The 20,459-nt window shown below is 39.9% G+C and overlaps 1 protein-coding gene across 8 annotated transcripts in view; it reads right to left on the minus strand.

The window, feature by feature from the left end:
- The window catches only part of ZBTB46 (zinc finger and BTB domain containing 46), a 61,345-nt gene that overhangs the window by 17,119 nt on the left and 23,767 nt on the right, over positions 1–20,459 (minus strand). For 7 of the 8 annotated variants that reach the window (XR_008234782.1, XM_052784582.1, XM_052784600.1 and 4 more), the window contains 4 exons: positions 8,238–8,519; positions 2,244–2,416; positions 1,005–1,056; positions 598–909 (listed from right to left, as the gene is read on the minus strand). Coding sequence is in view for 7 of the 8 variants with exons in the window: in XM_052784582.1 (XP_052640542.1) it covers positions 598–909; positions 1,005–1,056; positions 2,244–2,416; positions 8,238–8,519 (819 nt within the window). In the remaining variant the exon portion in view is untranslated. The remainder of the gene's footprint in view (positions 1–597; positions 910–1,004; positions 1,057–2,243; positions 2,417–8,237; positions 8,520–20,459) is intronic. The other variant, XM_052784643.1, reaches the window with a different exon arrangement.

The raw sequence follows: 20,459 nt of genomic DNA on the forward strand, positions 1-20,459 counted from the left end.
GAGGTATGTTATTTTCCCAGAGAATACAAGGAAAACATCACCATTTCTTTTATAAAGCACTTTGAGATCTACTGATAAAAAAAAAAGTTTAAGGTAGTATAAGCACACAGTATGATCACACCAATAAGATAGCCAAAGTGCCCATAACATGGACTGACAAAAATTATCTTTGCACAAAAATTGCACCGTGGCTGCAGTTACGTAATATCTGGAACCAGCACATTATCAGCCTGATCAGCTTTGGGGAAGTTACTCTATTACATTACACCTCCGATACGTTTATTTGCAGCATGAGAACAATGGAACAATTTGCTTTTCCTAGTTTAAAAGAAGTGTCTCATATTCGCAACAGTAGCTACGCATCCTCAAGATCCTCGTTTTGTCCTACACTGTCCAAAAGCTCCAACCCGCCCAGCTGGGCAGAGCCCAGGTAACACGCTTTCACGTGGTTAGTGAGGTTCTTCTGTGTACCAAAGCCCTTGCCACAGAAGAGACAGACAAAAGTACACTCGTTCGAGTGCACAGACATAAGATGCCGGTTTAAGTCTGTCTTGTCTCGAAACAGCTTGGCACAGTTAGGACATCGCATCTTCTTACAGTTGAAGTGGATGGTCTTTTCGTGCCGATCCATGTTTGATTTCAGAGTGAAGCTCGTGGGGCATTTGGAGCACTGGAAGCGGGCGAGATGGCCAGGAGGCACGCTGTCAGCAAGGCCAGGCCGGGAGCAGTCAACCAAGTCAAACGGGAGAAGCACGGAGAAAGCGTGCTCATGGATGTGCTCCTTCAGCTCTTCAGCACGCTGGAAAACCCTCCTGCAGAAACCACAGGTCAGCCTCTTGGCTAGGGCTGAATCCAGGAACAGGCCATCAGTGGTGATGTCCATGTCTTCAGATCTCGAGAAACTTGTATCTAAAATAGAAATACACATACACATGTACAAATCAGTGTCTTCTAGTATAAAAGAATGATAGTTTAAAAAAAAATATATTTTTCTCTCTACTTACCTGAATCAGAGTTATCAAACTGCCAAAGTGCTAAAAATCCATCATAAGTGGCCTGCAAATGAAAAGCAGACTTAAGTTAAGGCAAGCATTTACAAGAACACATCTTTGTAGTTAGTGCTCAGACTCCCATCTTAACATTGCTTTCACCCCTTCTTCAAGTGAGGCTCACTATTTGACTTGGCAACCCTATTTGCCTTTACAAAGCTTTCACTGTCAAAGCAGCTAAGTTAACTGGGCCATATTTTGCAAGATTAGGTGTTTTGAAGACAGTAATCAACACGCCTATTTAAGGTCCTGGGTAACTACTCAGTTTCCAGTCTCACTAAGCATCTGTAGCTCCCACTCAGGCCAATGGGAAACACTGGATAGAAAATTTCTAGCAGTTACAACAGAACTGGAAAATTTTCCCTTAGCCCTACATAGCTACTTTTTTTTTTCCACATAGAAAAGCCCATAGAAAACAAACACCTTCTGCGTAGTTCCCTTTATGCAACGCGCTCTGGCACTGCTGATCCAAATTACAAATAAAAGCTCTTTTTTTTTTTTTTTTTTTTTCATAAACCATTTGCAATATGCCAGCGTGCGGCAGATGGCAACCCTCTATGAGGCAGAGGCATGATGCAGCCTGGGCAGGTCTGCTGGAGACTGGGCAAGCGGCTACCAGCCGTTCTGAGCAGCTCACTTTGCTCTAAGGTGGCTGCAAAGGAAAATCTGTGTTTCCGCCCATTTGTTTAATGAAACTAAAGTATCATTCAAAAATATTAAAAAATGCCACAGAAAGCTATGGATTTTATGTCAAACTCCTGTAATACAGAAAGCCAGCCTGCTTCTATCTGAATTTAGACAGTTACAAAGAAACCCAAATGCAAAACGCCAGAAATGGGCAATGGATAGCCAGGGTCTCAGCTACCTTTATGCCATAATTATATTCTTGTATGTAATGTTTTGCAAACAAAGGCATTTACAATAAAAACGGCATGTATACTTAAAAAAAATAGTTTTTTGAATGCAAGTGCTGTTGAGGTAAGGCAGAAAAGCTAAAATTAGGACAACACCAGCCCTGACCTCAACAGACTTCTAGTTTTAAAATAACCTGTATTTAAAAAAAAAAAAAAAAAAAAGCTAACAGAGCAAAGTATGAGGTATTACGGTCTTTCAAGGTACTCCTAACTGGGGAAAATTTGATTAAACAGATACCTTTGCATTTAAATTTCTTTGCATTTTTCCCCACGATCTTACCTGGGTTGAGGAAGGCACCTCTCCTTTTATCATGGTTTCTGGTGACATTTCACCAGAAGAGCAGATCTCAGGGGGGCTCTGAGTGGCAAGGTGTGATGAAGGCAGCGGGGGAGATGGTGCTTCCACTTTGCCATCACATTCGCCCCTTGAACGATTCAAGTTGGTGCCAGGCCCTGGGGAACACAGGAAACGAATCTCACCCACGTGAACTAGCACCAGCTGGTGGTTTTAAAAAAGGCCTTTGCAAAGGCAGCGCACCAGCACTCGCAGCTTATCTTCTGTCAGTGGGAGGGAATGCAGAAGGACAGTGATGCCAGGCTTTTTTTGTTTGTTTTTTTTTAAAACTAGCCTCCCCACCCAAAATGCCTCGTCTGCGCGTGATGTATGTAGTGGAGTTACATCGCATGGCACGGTCACTAAAGAGTCCGTTGGGAGAAAGAAGCACAGTGCAGCACAAATATCCAGAGCAATCACATTTCTGAGAGACACCTCTTGGAGAAGCACCATTTCAAACACGTACATTTCAATCTTCAAGTAACGTACACACAAACTTTATTCTACTACTAGCTTTCTTGAAAATTTACGTCAAAGCTTCAGATCTCCAGATTTGACCACGCTGTTTTATTTAATATAGTACTGTCAGTCCTTGATCTCAAAGTGCTTTACAAAAGATGGGAAAAAGTATTCTTTTAATTCTATAGTTAGCAAGCATAGAAGTTCAAATATTTGTACAAAACTATTCAATTATACCTAACAGTCATTACATTCTAAAAATCTACCGTAAGTTCAAAAGGAGAACATTATTTGTCTGGCCAAAGCAGAACCATACCCTCTTGACTACACTGTAGCAACAGCCAAATGGCAAACAATATTCCAGAAACTGCACTGATAATCAATGACAAAGCTACGTACAAATAAAGACTGTGTAATCAAGATCAGCGTACATTACAAGTTGTTAAACGAACTGTAACAAACACCTTGACTGAATATTGGAATGACATATTGAACAGGTCGTTATTTTTGAAAAGCAAGCAGGTGAAATCAGAAGCAAATAAGGCATAAAAGTAAACAAATTCATATTGAAAGCACTCTATGCCCTAAAGGCTTTTTATTTCTAACACAAAAGAGTCTGATTGAAACCTTTACAGATATAAAACACACACTCTTTAATGCAGCTACAAATAACAAGTCAAAGTTTATACTATGTCCAAACACAATACACTGTGATCTGGGTCACAACAAAGCATTCGAGTGAAACCGCACAAAGGTTTCTAAATGCGAACAATCCCAAACTTAACTTTTTATCAGCTATCAAAGGAAATTCTGCTCTTGTGCCACAAGCTGGGTGTTTGATTTACCTTCCTCCGCTTTGATCGCAGACTAAAATCTTTCACAACTTAGCTAACTCTATTCAAGTGTGATAACAAGACTTCAAGTTTTCATTCTAGTGGTGCTCATCTATTGCTGTTACAATTTAAAGGCAGGACAACAAAATGCTAAAACCCCGTAAATTCAGGATAGGAAAAAATGGGGGAAAAAGTGAATTCATCAGTATTTCCCATTAGACACTGTTACCAGGAATCCAGCCCTCCAGGTCCATAGCAGAATTCCTGCCTAGACATCCACACATTCCTTTTTTTCCCCTGAACATCCCAAACTGATTCAAACTGCCCTGTTTACATTGAAGCTACACACTGTGACCACGGACAACTTAGAGGCATCTCCGGGTTAAAGCAAAAGTTAAGGCTACTGAATGAGCAGTGAAATAGAGTAAGGAGAAACAATAAACTCAATCATCCAACATGAGCCACAAAGATGTACAACACAACAAAGTACAAAGATGATTTTTAGAACAATAATTAATATTTATTTGGTTTCCACAACTGCAAGTAACACAAGAAGACAAACCCACAGAAATGCCCCATACTTTGTACACGAGAACGTAAACAGCACCTCAATTTACGTTTTGTCCCACTCTGACTAGTACTGTGAGAAACCCTTTTCCTTCCTAAATTTGTATTGGAATGAATTTAATGAAAAGTATTTTAACTTCTAAATCAGAAATCAAAAGCACTTTCCTTCAGTCAGCTTTGCATATGAAAGATGATGCACTGGTTTAGCAGTATTTATATGAATATAGTATTCTCTGACAGCTGGACAGTAAACTATTGTGGAAAAGAGAAAGGCAAAGGTTATTATATCTCATTTAAAATTGCATCCATTCTCCCCTAAATCTTCGTTTACCATGTACAAAAATTCCACGCTAAACTGAATACCTTTAACTCCCTCTTGGGAAAGTCGACCACTATGTAAAATGTATTCCTTTAAAATCCAGTGCAAGTATAAATTATTGGCTTCAATGAACCACTAACTAAAAATAACGTATTAGCTGGTTTGCCCAAAAGAAAAGGGCTCTGTGTACCATGTAATCACTTGGACAGCAAGCTTCATAGGAATTGCTTCTATAAACAGTTTCAGTTGCAACAGGGTAAACAGGAAAAGCCAAACTTAGACATATAAAAAAGTATGCAACGTACTATTCTGAAAACATGGAATAGTCACCCTTTAAGGGAGTCAGTCACCCCCAAATCTGAAAGTTTTCTGACTTTTTTTTTCTTTAATGAGAAAACAAGGATGTAAATTAACCAACTCATTTTCTAATGAATATTAAAGTTCTCATTCTCTTGATTATACTTGGCAAAACCAGCTAAAAACAGTCAACTAAAGCCTCTGAGACTTTTGGAGATGTGGTGTAACCGTACGGAACTACTACCAAAGTTCAGTATCATAAATGAAATAAGACATGCATTATTAAACCAAGGAGCTCAGTAGAACAGCGCTGCTGAAACTGGAAATCAGTGAAGAATAACCTGCTTTTACAGACAAACCATGAAAACACGTAAAGACGAGGAAAACTGAACCTCTTATAACGTCTTATCTGGAAGACATCCCCAACAACAAACTATGCAGGTTCACTAACTAATGGATCCCAAGACAACCTCAGTGTTACCCACGAATAACTCACACATACTTTTTTTCTGCAAAACCCGCATATTCTTTAGGTTTCTGACAAGCATATAACAACGTCAATCTTGATCATACACCATGAATGTCATAAATTCTCAGAGCCCTTCAGCTCCAGGTCATCTGGCAACTGTGTTACCCAAATGGCAAGGTATTTAAATTTTCCCTTCTGATTTTAAATTAGTTTGAACTGGTTAATTTCAGAAATGCTGTACTTATGTTTGACTACACCACAGTGATACAACAACCCACACACATCCCGGGCTTCATTTTCCATCAGCTCAATGTTAAGTAATTTCACACCTCGTATGATTGTTACAATACACAATGAATTAGGAAAAAAGAACACAGGGTAAAATGAACTATGTGGAAGAAAAAATTAAAACTTGTAATGTATGCAGTAACTTGGAGAGTAATATTCCCTTTAGAAACAGCTCACCAGAATTTTAAGTATGTATAATATACTCTTTGGATACTCTTTGGATACTCTTTGGATCTGTCCACCTCCATTAAGTCTTTTCCTCCAGAAAAGAAAAATAAACGTGAACACTGCTCCTTGAGTCAGTTACTTACTGTAGTGCTTCATAAGAGAATACAAAGACAATCCAGTGATAGCAGTTAAGATTAAAAACACGCTTCACATTTTTTAAACTTAAGAGAGACTGATCACTTAAAATTCTTGAAATTAGTGTGTTTCCTTTTCAAATCAGACAGATGAAAACTGCACTGGTTTTGGTTTAAAAAAAAAAGAATTAAAAAAATTTTTTTCACTGTGCTCCTGCCTACTCCCCCTGCCTTTTTTTTTTTTTTTTAATATAACCCAGGACTTGAAATGACTCAACATCCTCAAATTGTGTTTGAAGAAAAATGTGAAAAACACCTACAAAGCTAGCACCAACCTAGATTGTGCTTTTAGATCTCCAGAATTGTCTTACCACTTGCTTTACTGTCCTTTTATACACTGAAAATTCTCATTAAACTTGATGTCCTATTGTATTCAGTAACGACCACTTAAAAGCAAGCAAGTCTTATATCAGAACATCTTTTTCAAGTGATTAAAATAAATCGTTACCTATGAATCTGAATAAGATGAAAGAAAAATATGTTCTTTAACTCCCTGCTTCTGTAAAAATCCTCTTACCAGGCCACAGCCACATCTACCTACTGGTGTGAGAGCTACAGACCAAGCAAGCAGTCTTCTTTTTGTCTTATGCAATTCACTTTGCTTCCATAAAGATGAGATAACTGAAGCTTAGCTGAATGAAATTCAAGTAATAGTGAGAGGACTGGAAAACAGGGACCTCAAATACAGGCTGGAAGGACCTCCTGAGTCATCGCACCCCTCAGTGAGCTATCATTTCCCCCCTTTTCTAAATGTATCAATCTTTACTTTAAACCCAGCTGGTCTTCTGCCTACACCATGCCTGTTCCTGAACTCCGCTTCTCAGCTGGGTAGGCAATCTCTAATTTCTAGCCCAAATTTCTCACTGCCTTATACTCATTTGTCTTTACACCAAGTGGTCCTTCAGCTTTTAAGTAAAATCTAAAATCCTCCAACCAAGAGAAGAATGATGGATAGAGGGCAGCCCCATCATTATTACAGTTTATCATGACAGAAGATGAAACTGCTGATTTCACCTGTCACGAGTCACAGATCCGAACACGCGGTGCATAAATCACCCTCGCAGCCCTGCATCGATCTACGCTCCCACCCGTCCCGGTGCCAGCTGAGGGCACTCTTCTCACTGCATGCAAGCCCGGCGATTGAACTGCCGCACAGGACCTTTGCTATTTCATTGCAACGAAGGGATTTGCAACCCAGGAGCCTAGTTTGAACCATCTAAATCTGATTTAATTGGAGATCATTCAGTAAGCTAACTACTGTGGAAGAAACAAGAATATTGCATTAGCAACTCCCCCAAACATTTAAGCTACAGAATAAGGTACAAAAATTTTACTTTTTCTCTCTAAACTTTGAAAGATTTTTTTAAAGTAATTTTACTCTTCAGACATGAGAAGCGAAAAGAGATACTAAGACTGACATTATGTTGTGCAGTTACTTCCCTTTATCATACAACTGAAGTGACCATTAGAAGTTATCTATCTTTTGCCATTGAGGAAAGTAAAAATAAAATAAAATAATAGATATCTTAAGTGAACTTTTCATTCTATTTAATTGGTCAATTTTCTCAGTATAGATTAAAATAAACCTTTTCTGCTGGAAACTAACACGTAGTACTCAGAAAGCCACTGCTTGCTCTATTTTATGTCACAAATTATATCCCCGTCTTCTGAGAGTATTATTAAAATACAGCATTAATAATTTTTCTTTCTTTGTGCACTACAGAATCAAACTATTTTACGATTGCAATGAAGAAAATACAAATGTATGCTGAAAAATAAGCTGTCCACACATAATGGTACACATCAGCTGTCTCCAACAGATCATCAGTAGGAAAACATTCGTTTCCATGCACGAGTATAACAAAACAATCAAGAGCTGCTCATTACTTAGAGAGAGGTCTAAAAGTAAACAGCAAGAAGTAAAGATCAAATGATCTACAAAATCACAACTGTTTCAACAGACACAGGAGCAACAGTCAAGCCTTTCAACATTAGTCAATTTTGGATTCAAAACCTTTGGAGCTACCTCTTTTACCATAAGGACTCAAACGCTTCGTATGTTGTCTGTAAGTACCATTTTGCAAACAAGCAAAACAGACATTTGAGGACAAGCACTACATACATATGCACTAAATACTTTCCTCCATGGCTTCAGCTGTTAACATTAAAGCTGGATCAGTACCAGACACAGGTTTCCAAATTTTATGGAAAGTGGGATTAAGCAGGACTTGAAACTGGATATAAACATATCAGTAGTAATAAATGAGACAGTGACCTCTATTTTCTTCTCGCTAAAGATTTCACTTAAAGTGTCAGTAAACAAAAAATATAAAACCACAAACTTACGAGAGAGAGAATGCGTGCCTTTGGGTAAGTACTCAAACAGCAGAGAACTATCCTCTCCCAGCATGTCGGCTTTCAGAGACAGCAAACTGTTCTTACTCATGAGAGCTGCCCGCAGGTTGGCGACGGTGGCAGCCTGGAGCGCATCCTCCTTCTCCGGAGTCAGGGGCTGAGAGATGTAGCTGGCTTCCCCACCGATGAGGGCTTCGTCGACGTTCACGTACGGGTCCGATCGCTCCACTCTGCTGTCGGAGCTGCTGGGCTCTGTTACTGTCACATCAGCACCTGCGTGACGAAAGAAGCTGTCAGAGACGCCAACAATTTCCTGAGATGTGGCACACCGACCACACGTGCCTGTCTAACCATGGGTCCAAATAACTGAGAACCGGGAACTTATCACCACCTATTTTGGCCTTATCGGCACTTTTCACGTGGGTGTTGTTTCTCGCCTCCCCTCTTCCAAAAGTCTGAAGATGAACTTGGCCATTCAGAGGCTTGATAGAAAGCGCACCCACCCCACAGCTGGGGGTTTCTGTTCTTCCAGCCTGCACCCATCTGCACCCTTCACTTCTGCCCCATCAACAGGTCTTAACTTCAGCACCACACACTATGAAGGGAATGAGATGTGTACAACCTCCCCCACAACCAAGTAACTGGATAAAACCTCATTTATTTTTTTATTTAAAACTAAGATTTCAGGATAGTCTGCTAGTACTGAAATTATGTTCAAATGTTTAAGTACTGTTTTTTCCACAGTTTTACTCCGGTAGTCCAAATTTACATTCTTTCACTTCTCGATGATGAAGGTTTTGAAAAACTCCAATAATAAACAGCTTATAATAGTGGACTGCTAATTAGTATAAATCCCTTGGGATCACTTATCTGAAAAATACACATTTTTTTTGTTAAAAACAAAAAACAAGGACACAGATTAGCCACTTGACAACAGGTAGCTACAAAGAAGCTGTATAAAAACATAACAGACTATTAACAAAAACATCAATTAGTGAACCCAAATAAAAATGAAAAAGCTAAGATAAGGTTAATTCCTCCCTGCAAAAACACTGTTTATTTTTGTATTTTGGGGGAAGTCTAGTTAAAGATTCTCTCTCGTTTGAACTTTGACTCTTTTATAGTCTTAAATAATTTATGTATTTTTATGTAAAGGAAAGTGACTCTTATGGTCCTCTCTATTCTTCACACGAAACAAAAAATTATCTGCAAAAAGGGCTGTTACTCCATTTATAAAGTGCGTAAAACAAACTGCAATTACCTACTCCAGGATCTGCAGCAGCAGAACACAGCTCACATGCTCAAAACCTAGTCGAGTACCTGGCAAACAGGGCTAAAGCTTCCCAACAAATGGATGCCTTTGTAGCATTTGTACTATCAAGACATAGACGGAAAAAAATCCAAATCCAAAGAGGAGGCATTGATAATGAGCGATCAGATGGAAAAAAGCTGTTTTGCGGATCCTGAACCTTTTATTGCCTCCTAATTCAAAATATGTTTAAATCTACTTAATGCAAGAGGCAACTATTACAGTACAAAATAGTGGTATGACATGTACAAAATAGTGGTATGACATGTACAAAATTAACACTCAGCTGCTTTCACAAATTCATCTTGCACTTCTCAGGGCAAGGAATTCAGGTGTTGTCTATATACACCACAGCAATAAACTTATTCCCGTACAGAAGGTTTCACAGCGGCAGAGCTCACGAGAAGGGAAGGGGAAGAGTGTGGCACATTAACACTCGGTTGTAATGTTCAACAACTTCAAACCAGGGCAAGACATCAATCTGCATACCCTCATTAAAAAAATGCTAATGAGGACGCTGGTACACTGCCTACCTCCTGTAACCTGGAAAACAGCTAAAGGAAGATCATTATTTTTATCTCCCTTTTACAGGTGGTAACTGCCAGAGAAAGACATGGTGACTTGTTCAAGGTGTCCAGCCCGCAGAGCCAGGATCAATCAGTGAATTTCCCAGTCCCAGCCCAGGGCATGGCAGATTCCTTAACATGTTCAGATTCATTTTACCAAGCTGTACTGTACTACCAGTACCTCTTACTGTTAAGTTTTTCCACTTCCTTTAAAAAAACAAAAAAAGCCTCAAACAAACAATAAGGAAAAAATGATCATTAGCAGAGTACTCCTACACCCCAGAGATGTAAGGAATACCCAAGGCCAGGGGCCACAAACACAGCAGCAGCAACTATGAACTATTAGAGATGCTCTCTCTCTTTAAAACAAACCATTCTCCCTCCCCCATCTGTGTTTTGCTTGTATAATCTCATATGATCAGTTTTATTAAATCTTAGCCAAGCAGAAGAATTCAATTGCTTTGAATTTTTACATATTTTATCATCCCTCTGTTACTGAGTGAGCAGGTAACAGGTATATGCGTTTTTCTAGATGATAATGAAGTTTGTTTTAAAAACAAACATTTCCACAGGAAGGGAAACGACAAGAGTTTAAAAACCAGCAGCTGCTACAAAAGGTGGCGAAGAAAGTAAATTCTAGCCCATTAAACTGGTAATGTAACAGACAGCTTTATCAAATCAAAGCCATGGTAATACTGCTATTCCTCTGCTCTTCACCGCCTATGCAGCAAATCACAGCAAATAACTTGGGCCAGAAAGGGTGTTTGTCAACAGAACGGTGTTGCCAAATAACCAGGCAGGCAGTAAATCACCTTGCGTTTTCTCCCGTCCTTTTTCATAGCCAATTACAGATGCTGATTGACAGTTGCCAGAATCTGTTGCTGCCTGCTGCACATAAACACTAATTGCTAAAACACACGCAGATTAATTGTAACCACAACAAGACATTAAATGTTCCTCAAAAGCCAAGATTAGAGACAGACAGTGAAACAGAGGCTTTAGAGCTTCCAGTATTTATAGCTGATGTAACCTAATCAAATACGCATTACGGCAAAATAAATATCCACTTAGTCACATAAGTACTAAAGTACTCTCAGTACACCAAAACCCAAAAATGCATGAAGTTCCTCTTCACAGTGCCTCCAAAACCACTTCTCTCTTCTCTAGAATACAGTTTCTTTTAACAAGATTTAGCCAAAGAATTATATGAATCAAAAGTATCCGTCACTTCCCAGCAATCTAAACTGTTTACTACAGTGCTTCAACAGTACGTAAACGAAGCTTTAGTAAATGAGCTTCTATTTTGCAATTATTCAAGGCAGCGGGTCACGTGGCTGCCTGAGCTCTCCATCCAACTCCTCCACATCTCATTTTTCACACTGCTGAGACAGTCCCTGCAACTGCACGGATTCCAGGCACCGCTCGCAGGAAATCCCGATCAGGGCAGCAAGCTAAACATGGGATTAATGCTGCTCTAAAAAACTGAGCTCATTAGTCTCTTTAGCAAATAATTATTTTGCAGTTATTCTATTACACCAGCCTACTTCCCAAAACACAGAAGCTTTAGAAAAGCTTTATCAGTTTGTTGACTTGGATGAGTATTTTTTTTTTTTTTTATTTTCAAATAAAACACAGGGCCCACCTTTTTACAATTTTGGCAACGGTATTTCCATGCATCTCTGAAACTGCGAAAGCAACATTTAACTGGTAAAGATCTTACCTACACATGAAAGCCTAATGTCAACGGAATATAGGAAGCCCGATTATGAGCACCTTCTCACAGAGATCACACATCCCAGCTGAGCACAGCACGGCAAAACACCCTTCACTTCCAACCACAGGCTTTAACAGATCTATTAACAGGAATAACGCTCACGCCAGTACAACAGGAGCAGTACAACATCCCAAATGCACACAGGGTGGCTACTGCGCAGACATTTATGCTTGGGCAAAACAAAACTGAACTGTATGCTTGCTCTGCAAGGGAAGTACAGCCACAGGAAACTTGTTCGTTTTGCTACACCATGCGAAGCCCAAATCCAGATCAGAAATCCCATTTATCAGCAGGCATGCCAGTACTACCTTAAAAAAAAAAAAAAAAAAAAGAGAGAGAGAGAAAAGAAAAAAAAGACTGAAAGTCATATAAACTGAGCTCCTGTCACAAACCCAGGTATGAGAAAACCAAGTTGTACTAGTCAGAAAATCAAGAAGTACTACAGACATTAGCCCCTTGGGAAGGTCTATGGCAGAAATAAAGGTGATACAACTTATAGAAGTATCTGAATGAAATGTTAATGTGATAAATTGTTTTCCAAGATCTAGGAGAAAATTGACAATAAAAAGCATTAAATCTAGGCAAACAACTGAAAAAAATACATGTGCCATTTCAGAAAGACCAAGGAAAAGCTTCTCCATTTTAAAGAATCCATTTGAATACAATCAATCAATGGCTTTAATACACAAATTTTTTTTCTTCTCTCTGCTTCAGTCATTTTTCCTCATTACAGCTTAAACTCAGCTGTTACCAAACTACCTCCTCAGTGTCTGTTTCTCGCACACCACTTATTTCTTGTTTGTATTGTGTTTTTACCTTCTCATTAAACCCCCATTGGTGTTTTCTGTTGTTTCCCAGACTCCCAATCCTATTATTCTCTTTCATAATTTGTTTTTTCAATCATTTTTCCCTCTTTCAACTTTTATTCCTGCTCTCTCATGTACATAGTTGAATATCTTCTAGAAATCTGTAGCTGGAGGACTAAACCCCTGAGAAGAGAGAAAGGTGTGAATAAAAGCCATACAAGATTACATCTGCTGCCAGAAAATTGAAAGCAGAAACAAGCTCTTCCCCAAGAACTAAAGGCAACTTTTTGCCAGGTCGCTATTCCTCAATATTGCTCTTTTCATTACAGTCTCAAGGCAAGAGGAGATCCAAGAAGTCTGTCATCTGCTCTTCAAAGTCCCTTTCTGTTTGGCAGAAATACAAAGCAGTAATGCTTCTCCCTTGGTCTTCTGAGTTTCCAGGATGATGAGGTCGCATGACACGCATCATCAAGCGACTGTCTACCTAATCAAAGTGACCCAACCGCCAGCAACGTGGGGGAAGTCAGCCAGCAAATACGGCAGCCCTTGAAAGGAATGCAACAGTATTTAGCTTATCATTTACAGCCAAAGCTTTAAGCCAGTTTCTGTAAGTTCTATCACCCAGGCAAATTTCAGGAAGCTTTTAGGAGCCCTTCCAACCTCTCCTCAACTCCCCTCAAATTCAGCGCTTTTTCACACAGCATGAGCCATTGCTCCAAGCATGCCTTTTTGAACGGGAGGTTATCACTGCTCAGCACCTGGAGTAAACTCATCGCATCTGTACAAGTCCCCACAACCTCCAAAGACAACGGCAATTCAAGCCACCTCCTGTCACAGAAAGTGTCCTTACCCTTTCCGCACAGCTCACCCAACCGCACAGCTGCAGCACGTGTTTTGGCAGAACTTAAGCCTGTAGGTGCTTCAGCAGAACGAACGCCATCGTCCAGCTGGTTTCACCAGCATCCTTTTAACCCAACATCAGTAACACCGTCAACTAAACCCAGCCAAAGTCGCTGGCTGCTTGCATTTTGTGGACACTTGCCAAAGCTAGGGGTGACAGCAAGATCCCACAACTATCTGGAGCTAATTAAAGAAACGCTGGATAATCTTATATCCTACTCTTATTTATAAAAAACACTTGACAGTCATAAACAGTAGAAGCCCAGCTAAGTCCACCAAATACTTTCCTTCCCATAGGCAAATGTGAAGCAGGGCTGGCAAGTCATGCTGTTTATTTTCTTTTTAACACATGTAAGAACAAAGCACATAAAAACCCACAGCAAAGTTTATAGGGGGAGAGAATATCCTTTCTTTACATAAGTTAGGGTAGAAAGGTGAAGGGAAGGAAAGACAAGCTTTCAGGCACATCAGTGCTGCTGTCAGGAACAGAAAGGCAAGCATCAAGGAAAGTACAGTTTGAAAACAACAGCAACTGGAATTACATCTTAAGCAGTGTCACCAACAGACAGCTAGCACGTAGCTGTCCTGACTTGTGACAGCGTTACTGCTGTACTACCTGGATCCATTTTTAAGAATCGTAGAATAAATTAGATTGAAGTGACTTCAGGGCTACTTTTAGAGTTAGAGCCTGTTGCTCAGGGCCTTGTATAGTCAAGTTCTGAATATCTGCGAGGAGCGAGATACCACAACTTCTCCGGGCCCTTCCTCCGTCATCTGACCATTCTGTGAAGAATTTCCTCCTTTTACCCCATGAGAATTTCCCTTCCTGTAACTTGTGTCCATCACCTCTCATCCTTTCTCCATACAAATCTGAGAAGGGTCTGGCTCTGGACAAACCCTCCACCTCCCTTCTCTTCTTCAAGGTTAAACCAAGCTATCTCAGCCTCTCCTCATACACAACATCTTGATGGTCTCAGCTGGGCTTGCTCAAGCTTGTCAAAGTCCTTCTTGTCCTGGAGATCCCCAAACTGGATCTTGTACTCCAAACGTGATCTCGATTCCCTTGACATGCTAGGTACGCTCTTTGTAAGGCAACTGAGCACGCAGCCAGCCTTCGCTGCTGCGAGGGCACGCAGACCCCTCTTCAGCTCGTTACCCACTAGAACACGTTTTCTGCAAAGCTGCTTTCTCACTCCTTGTCTGCCAACCCATACTGGTGCATGGGGTTATTCTGTCCCACGTGCAGGACTTCACATTTGTCTTTGTTGAATTCATGCTGCGTCTGGCACCGCCGCCTTCCAGCAAATCATTCCGCCCAGTCTGGCATCATCCAACAACTTGCTGAGGGTTCACTCCATCCACCACCCAAGTTGCTAATGAACAAAGTAAATGGCATTGGCCCTGGAAGCTATCTGTGATGGATGCAGGCATTGTGCTTTCTGGGGTAGTTGTTTAGGATCTCCTGCACACAGCTGGATAATTCTTAGCGTGGTGGCAAATGTAATATTTTTTTTGTTTACAACGTGACAAGCAGAAAGGGCAGAGGGGGGCGAGGGAAGAGGTCCCAACATCAGCACTTCTCCCATCCCAAATGCTCATTCCTGCATCCTCCCCTGCTACTCCCTCAGTTGTACCAAGACTACATGTATAGTTGCGAGGTGAACTTGAGACAGGAACCAATATGTTAAAAATAAACTGGTTTATTAAAAAAAGTTATTTTTAAACCCCGATCAGTTCCCCAATCCGGTTCACTACATGGTTGTACAGACATTTTCAGAGAACAACTGCAGCAGAGCGTAGGGGTGCAATTAAGTACTACGGGAAAGTGGGAGCCACTTAAAACTCAGCTTTTCTTTCAAGGACACTGCCAAATTATGACCTGAGCCGAACTCTTCCAGAAAAAACTTAGGTGAAATCAAAGACTTAATTTTCTGAGGTTCTTCTACCTGTTTGTTTGTGTCAAGTATCTATAGAGATCTGCCTGACACTAGATTTCATCTAAAATTTCACGGATGGTGTTTCTTGTAGAAGTTTAGGAAGATTTGGCTTGGTCTCCTTCTGTGCAAAAGACATAATTCATTTTTAAGCTCACAGGGAAGGGGGGGGGGGGGGGGGGGGAAAAAGCTTTCATTTCCTAGTGTTTTTTCTTGGGAATAAAAAAAATAAAAAAAGGAGCACCTGGACTGGTAGAAAAATGACAATTTTTCACCAGCTGCTAAAAATATCCTTGAAGCTTGTACTGTATTTCAGATACCCCCCTCCTTTCTAATAGAAATCCTTCAAAAGTGTTTCACAACTTCCCAGTTGTTAAGCAAAACCCAGCGTTCTCACATACTGTAATATGTACGTAGAGAAGTGATGCCATGAGCTATATTGGTTTTTATTAGCACTATTTTACAAACATAATAGTATACATATGGATATAATAAATGTGCACAGCGTTCAAAATAAGCTCCAATTTCATAACAGAGGAAACCATCAGGCAAACATAGATATTTAACCACAACATATATGATCGTTAAAAACTGCCTTTATTTTAAAGACTGTAAGATATCTTAAATGAATCCTTATGGAACGAAAAACATGGTCTCCCGCAGGCTGCGCTTTCCCACCCCTCTTCTTCCAGGTTTGAGTCCTACTACAGCTTCTCAACCATGATTCAAAGCAGGGTGACCTGGGACACTGTCCTGCACTGTTGGGATTTGAGTTGCTGAAAAACAACATCCTGCATAAAACTGCAAATTTCCAATGCTGTTCCTGTTTCTGGAGGGCTCAGAGGGAGCTCATGCCAACTGAAAGGCAGCATTCATCATATAGGCTTGAATACAGTTTTCAAGCCTACAGCCATAGGATGTTCACCATGTATGTTTTACCGACAGACATATTCTCCTCAATACCTCTAGAATAGTATTTCTAAAATAAAACAGGCTTGTTCTACACAAATACCACCTGGTTTTACATTGATATTTCTGCACTGGAATTCTAAAAGCACAAGTATATCTCCATCTTTGTTCTCCTCAAAACAGTAATCAGTGTGCAAATATCAACTGGAAAATTCCCTCCACTCTTCCAGGTATCTGAAAATAAAATAATCAATTTTTATCTCTTTCCTGTAATATTTGTTTTCCTAACATTGAATCAAATTCTGGAGATATTCTCCTGTGGTCTGCGTCAGCAAAACGAGCTCCTGGCCCCAAACCCAGCTGCTTGCTGCTGCCCTCCCGCTGCCTGTTAGTGACCTCAACTCAACTGTTTGTAGGGCTACAGAGTAAACCTGGTCAATGAACTGATCTTCACCAAAACAAGATACAACAAAACACCCAAATCCAAAGAAGAGAGAAATGGTTAAATTGGATGAGTTGATTGTTTTTGAAAATATTCTAAAATGGAATAAATAAAGTGGTCCTTGCAGGAGCAGGAATGACTGGGCAGTGCAGAAATACCTTAAGCCACACTCGTTTCCCCAAAATATGCAGAGAATTGTACAGTAACTTCAAACAGACTATCACTTTAGAAATACTAAGGTTGACTATAAGCTTAACCTCTTTTTCTAAGTTTCGTAACTCATGCAGTAAAGGGACTGATATTACTCTCTTCTGCTCCTCAGTACAGAGACAGTCTCTTGCTGCACATCTGCACATGACTAGACACAAACATGAAGGGATAGAAATATAACATTCAAGTACCACATTAAATATGAACACTACTACTCATGATATGACAGGATGCTGAGTTACAACCTTTGAAAATCCTCAGAACAAATATTTACCTTTTGAAACAAGTGCCTGTAAGAAATGTAAAAAAACCCCAAACAAACAAACAAACAAAATCTGAGACCAATACAGCAAAGTTAGTTTTCGGTTTTGATTCCTAGACACTGCATCTAAAGAATGAATTCCTACTATGTTTTAATGCAAAAGCAGCACTTCAAATAGGAAAGTGCAAGTCCTGAACAGTGGTGATTATAAAGTAGGATTAGAATTTTTTTATGTTAAAATTCTAAAACCTTCTTGATTTCTCACTTGTAATTTCAGTAAAGAAACAAAAAAGGGGAAAAAAGATTTTTTTTAAAGGTTGAGATCTCTCTAAAGATGAGCCTAGCGTAACCTTGGTACAAGGAACAAATAAAATAGTGAGAAGGGCACTCAAGAGAGGGGAAGTGCCTCTGATCTCTGGAGTTAAAGCAGATTAACAGAATCTGGGCTGTTACCATAGGGAGGAGGAAGAGGAGGAGGAGGGCTTTGGAGCCTGGGGAAAATGGAATGCAGGGTGGGGAAAGGAAACAGACACTGAGCTTTGAGCTAAAGCTGGTTTAGGGTGGAACCATTTTAAAGCCAGGGTGTAGCCAGGGAATAAGTGTCTGGGTTTAAAGCAATGATTTTAGTTTCCAAACTTGAAAATAACCTGACCTAACCCTTTAATAACAGAAACTCAAAAAAGTTATTCCTGCAAAGATTGCATCCTAATAATTTTGTTAGCCTGTAACTGTGGTGATACAGAGAACCTGAATTATTCACTAAGCCCTCTCTGCAAAGTTTCTGCAAAATTCAGCATATGGACACACAGGTGGGGGGGGGTTGTTTGTTTGGTTTTTTTTGGTTGGTTGGTTGGTTTTGCATTTTGCTGCAACTAGCAGCCACCTCCACACAGTAAACTGGATACTTCATGCACATGAAGAGAGTACCAAAGACGGTCTAGAAACCTGGGCAGCTCCGTAAGCCAGAGGAATGCAGAACATGGGCTAAGCTGATTTCGGTGCTAAGAAAGAATTCGTGGGGTGGCATTACAGCACAAATCTGTAACCCCTCCAGGTCTGGCTGCCAAAGAAAGCCTGGCATCGCCGACTACCACTGCTTAAGGCGTCGAAATATCTCCCCATTAAAAACATCATTCAAACCCCCTCAATTGTAGCAAAGGAAATTTTAATACCTTGCACCGTAACTACAACTTCATGAAAAGCAGGTGGAAAAATGCAGTAATTAACTTAATTTTCCAAGTGGCAGGCAATTTGTAATTTACTATTACCTACCCTCAAAAATACTCCAGCACCTTTCCAATAAGCTGAATGTTTTGATCCAAAACATCTATCCTCCTTAAAAAGTGATCTTTCCAAAGTTGAGCATAAAAGAGTGATCTAAATAATGAACTAACAGTAGGAAACTATTAAAATTTAAGCCCATGTTGTTTTAGGACATCAGATATTAATCTGACAATTGAAAATTTAACCAGCCTAGTTTTCATTCACAGCCGTAACAAATACTTAAACAACTGCCTTAAGTTTTTACATTGCAAGCAGAACTCAGACCATGGCAGATGGATTGGAGACTCAATCTTTTCAAAGCAAAATCCATTTAAAAGAAGAGTAAATGACTGTATTCTGTCCCAAGAATTTCTTTGGCTGCCACGCTACGTGGATCCTTTCAACACTGCACGCTTTCAACCCACCTACTAAGACTTCCCTTAGCATCACCTTCAATACATTTGTTTTCGACCCATAAAAATCTACAATTTACCAATATATCTTTATTTTAGATAAGATGAATAGTGAGTATCAAGTATGTGATAACATGTCTCACAAAAGATACGCTTTTCCTACACTTTTTGAGGAGCAGGGAAAGAAGTTTTGGGCAGGCCAGAGTAGATGGATCAATGTGCCGCTAATGGGAGACAGGCAAGGCAGAACAGCATGCAGGAGCACTATTATTTACTGTGCAGCTGCATTCCAAGCTGGAGCAAAAGGGTTTTTTTTTTTTAATATTGGGCTGCAGAGGTTAAAAAGAAGAGTGAAGAATGACTGGACAAGAGAGAGTTAATCGCAGTAAGGTTTATCCATCTCCAACGGGAATAGCTGGGTACAAAAGCCTAAAAATCAATTCATTCATTGTGCCTTAATGTTCAATAGGTATTCCCAGTACAGACACGTTCTGGTTTAACCTTGCTCCCTCATCTCTTCAGTCTGTCTCAGACACCACCTTTACTACACCAAATTCAGGCTCTTTGTTCTCAGAACTTGTTCTCAGTTCTCTTTTTCTATTATCCCTCTTCCCGCTCCTTGTTCTGTTCTCTCCTGTACCATGCTACCTCTCCTCCCCTTTCTCTGTCTCCATTCCATGCTGGCATAATCCTTCACACCAAATAGCCTCCGTCGCCGATTGCAAAGTCCCGTTCTTTCTGAGCAAGTTCACACTGTGTTTTCTTTATTTCTTCATTAATATTAACCCTCAGTGCTAGCCTGCAGATCATCTTTTTTCTTCTCTTTTAAACACCAGCTCTTCAGGACAGGTAAATTGATTATTTATAAAGCATCATGTAAAGCCAAAAGTATTATACAGGTTTTGCAGAACAAAAATCTTAAGAGTTCCTTAAACACCTGAATCCTGAATACAAACACCATGCTAATTTTTTTCCTCTTCTCATTATGCAAGACCTCTATTCCACTACTTGGACTAATATGCTTGCCAAATATCACAATAGAAACAACAGAATTTTCACTGTTTGTTTTTTTTTAAATAGTAATAATTAAAAAAAAAAATCAAGGAAAGATTTGAAGATTTGCACTGAAAAGCTGAGTTACAGGAAGCCTGGTAGCTTGCTGACAAAAAGATTTTTTTGCAAGAATAAAATAATCTTATAATAAGACAATCTACACATTCACCTACCTGCACTCAGACAGGTCCAGAGACCTCACCAGCACAAAATTAGTTGAGAGTTCATCTAGACTGAGCTTTTTCTTGCCTCCCTCTGAAGCCTTCTGAAATGCAAGCTCACTATATGATCCAACTGTTAAGCATCTGTGCTCGCCAACAACTCCTGTAATCATAATTTGTTCTCTAGAAACCAAGACAGAAAAAGGGATAG

The sequence above is a fragment of the Harpia harpyja genome, chromosome 1 (assembly GCF_026419915.1).
Source record: "Harpia harpyja isolate bHarHar1 chromosome 1, bHarHar1 primary haplotype, whole genome shotgun sequence".
Taxonomy (NCBI): Eukaryota; Metazoa; Chordata; class Aves; order Accipitriformes; family Accipitridae; genus Harpia; species Harpia harpyja.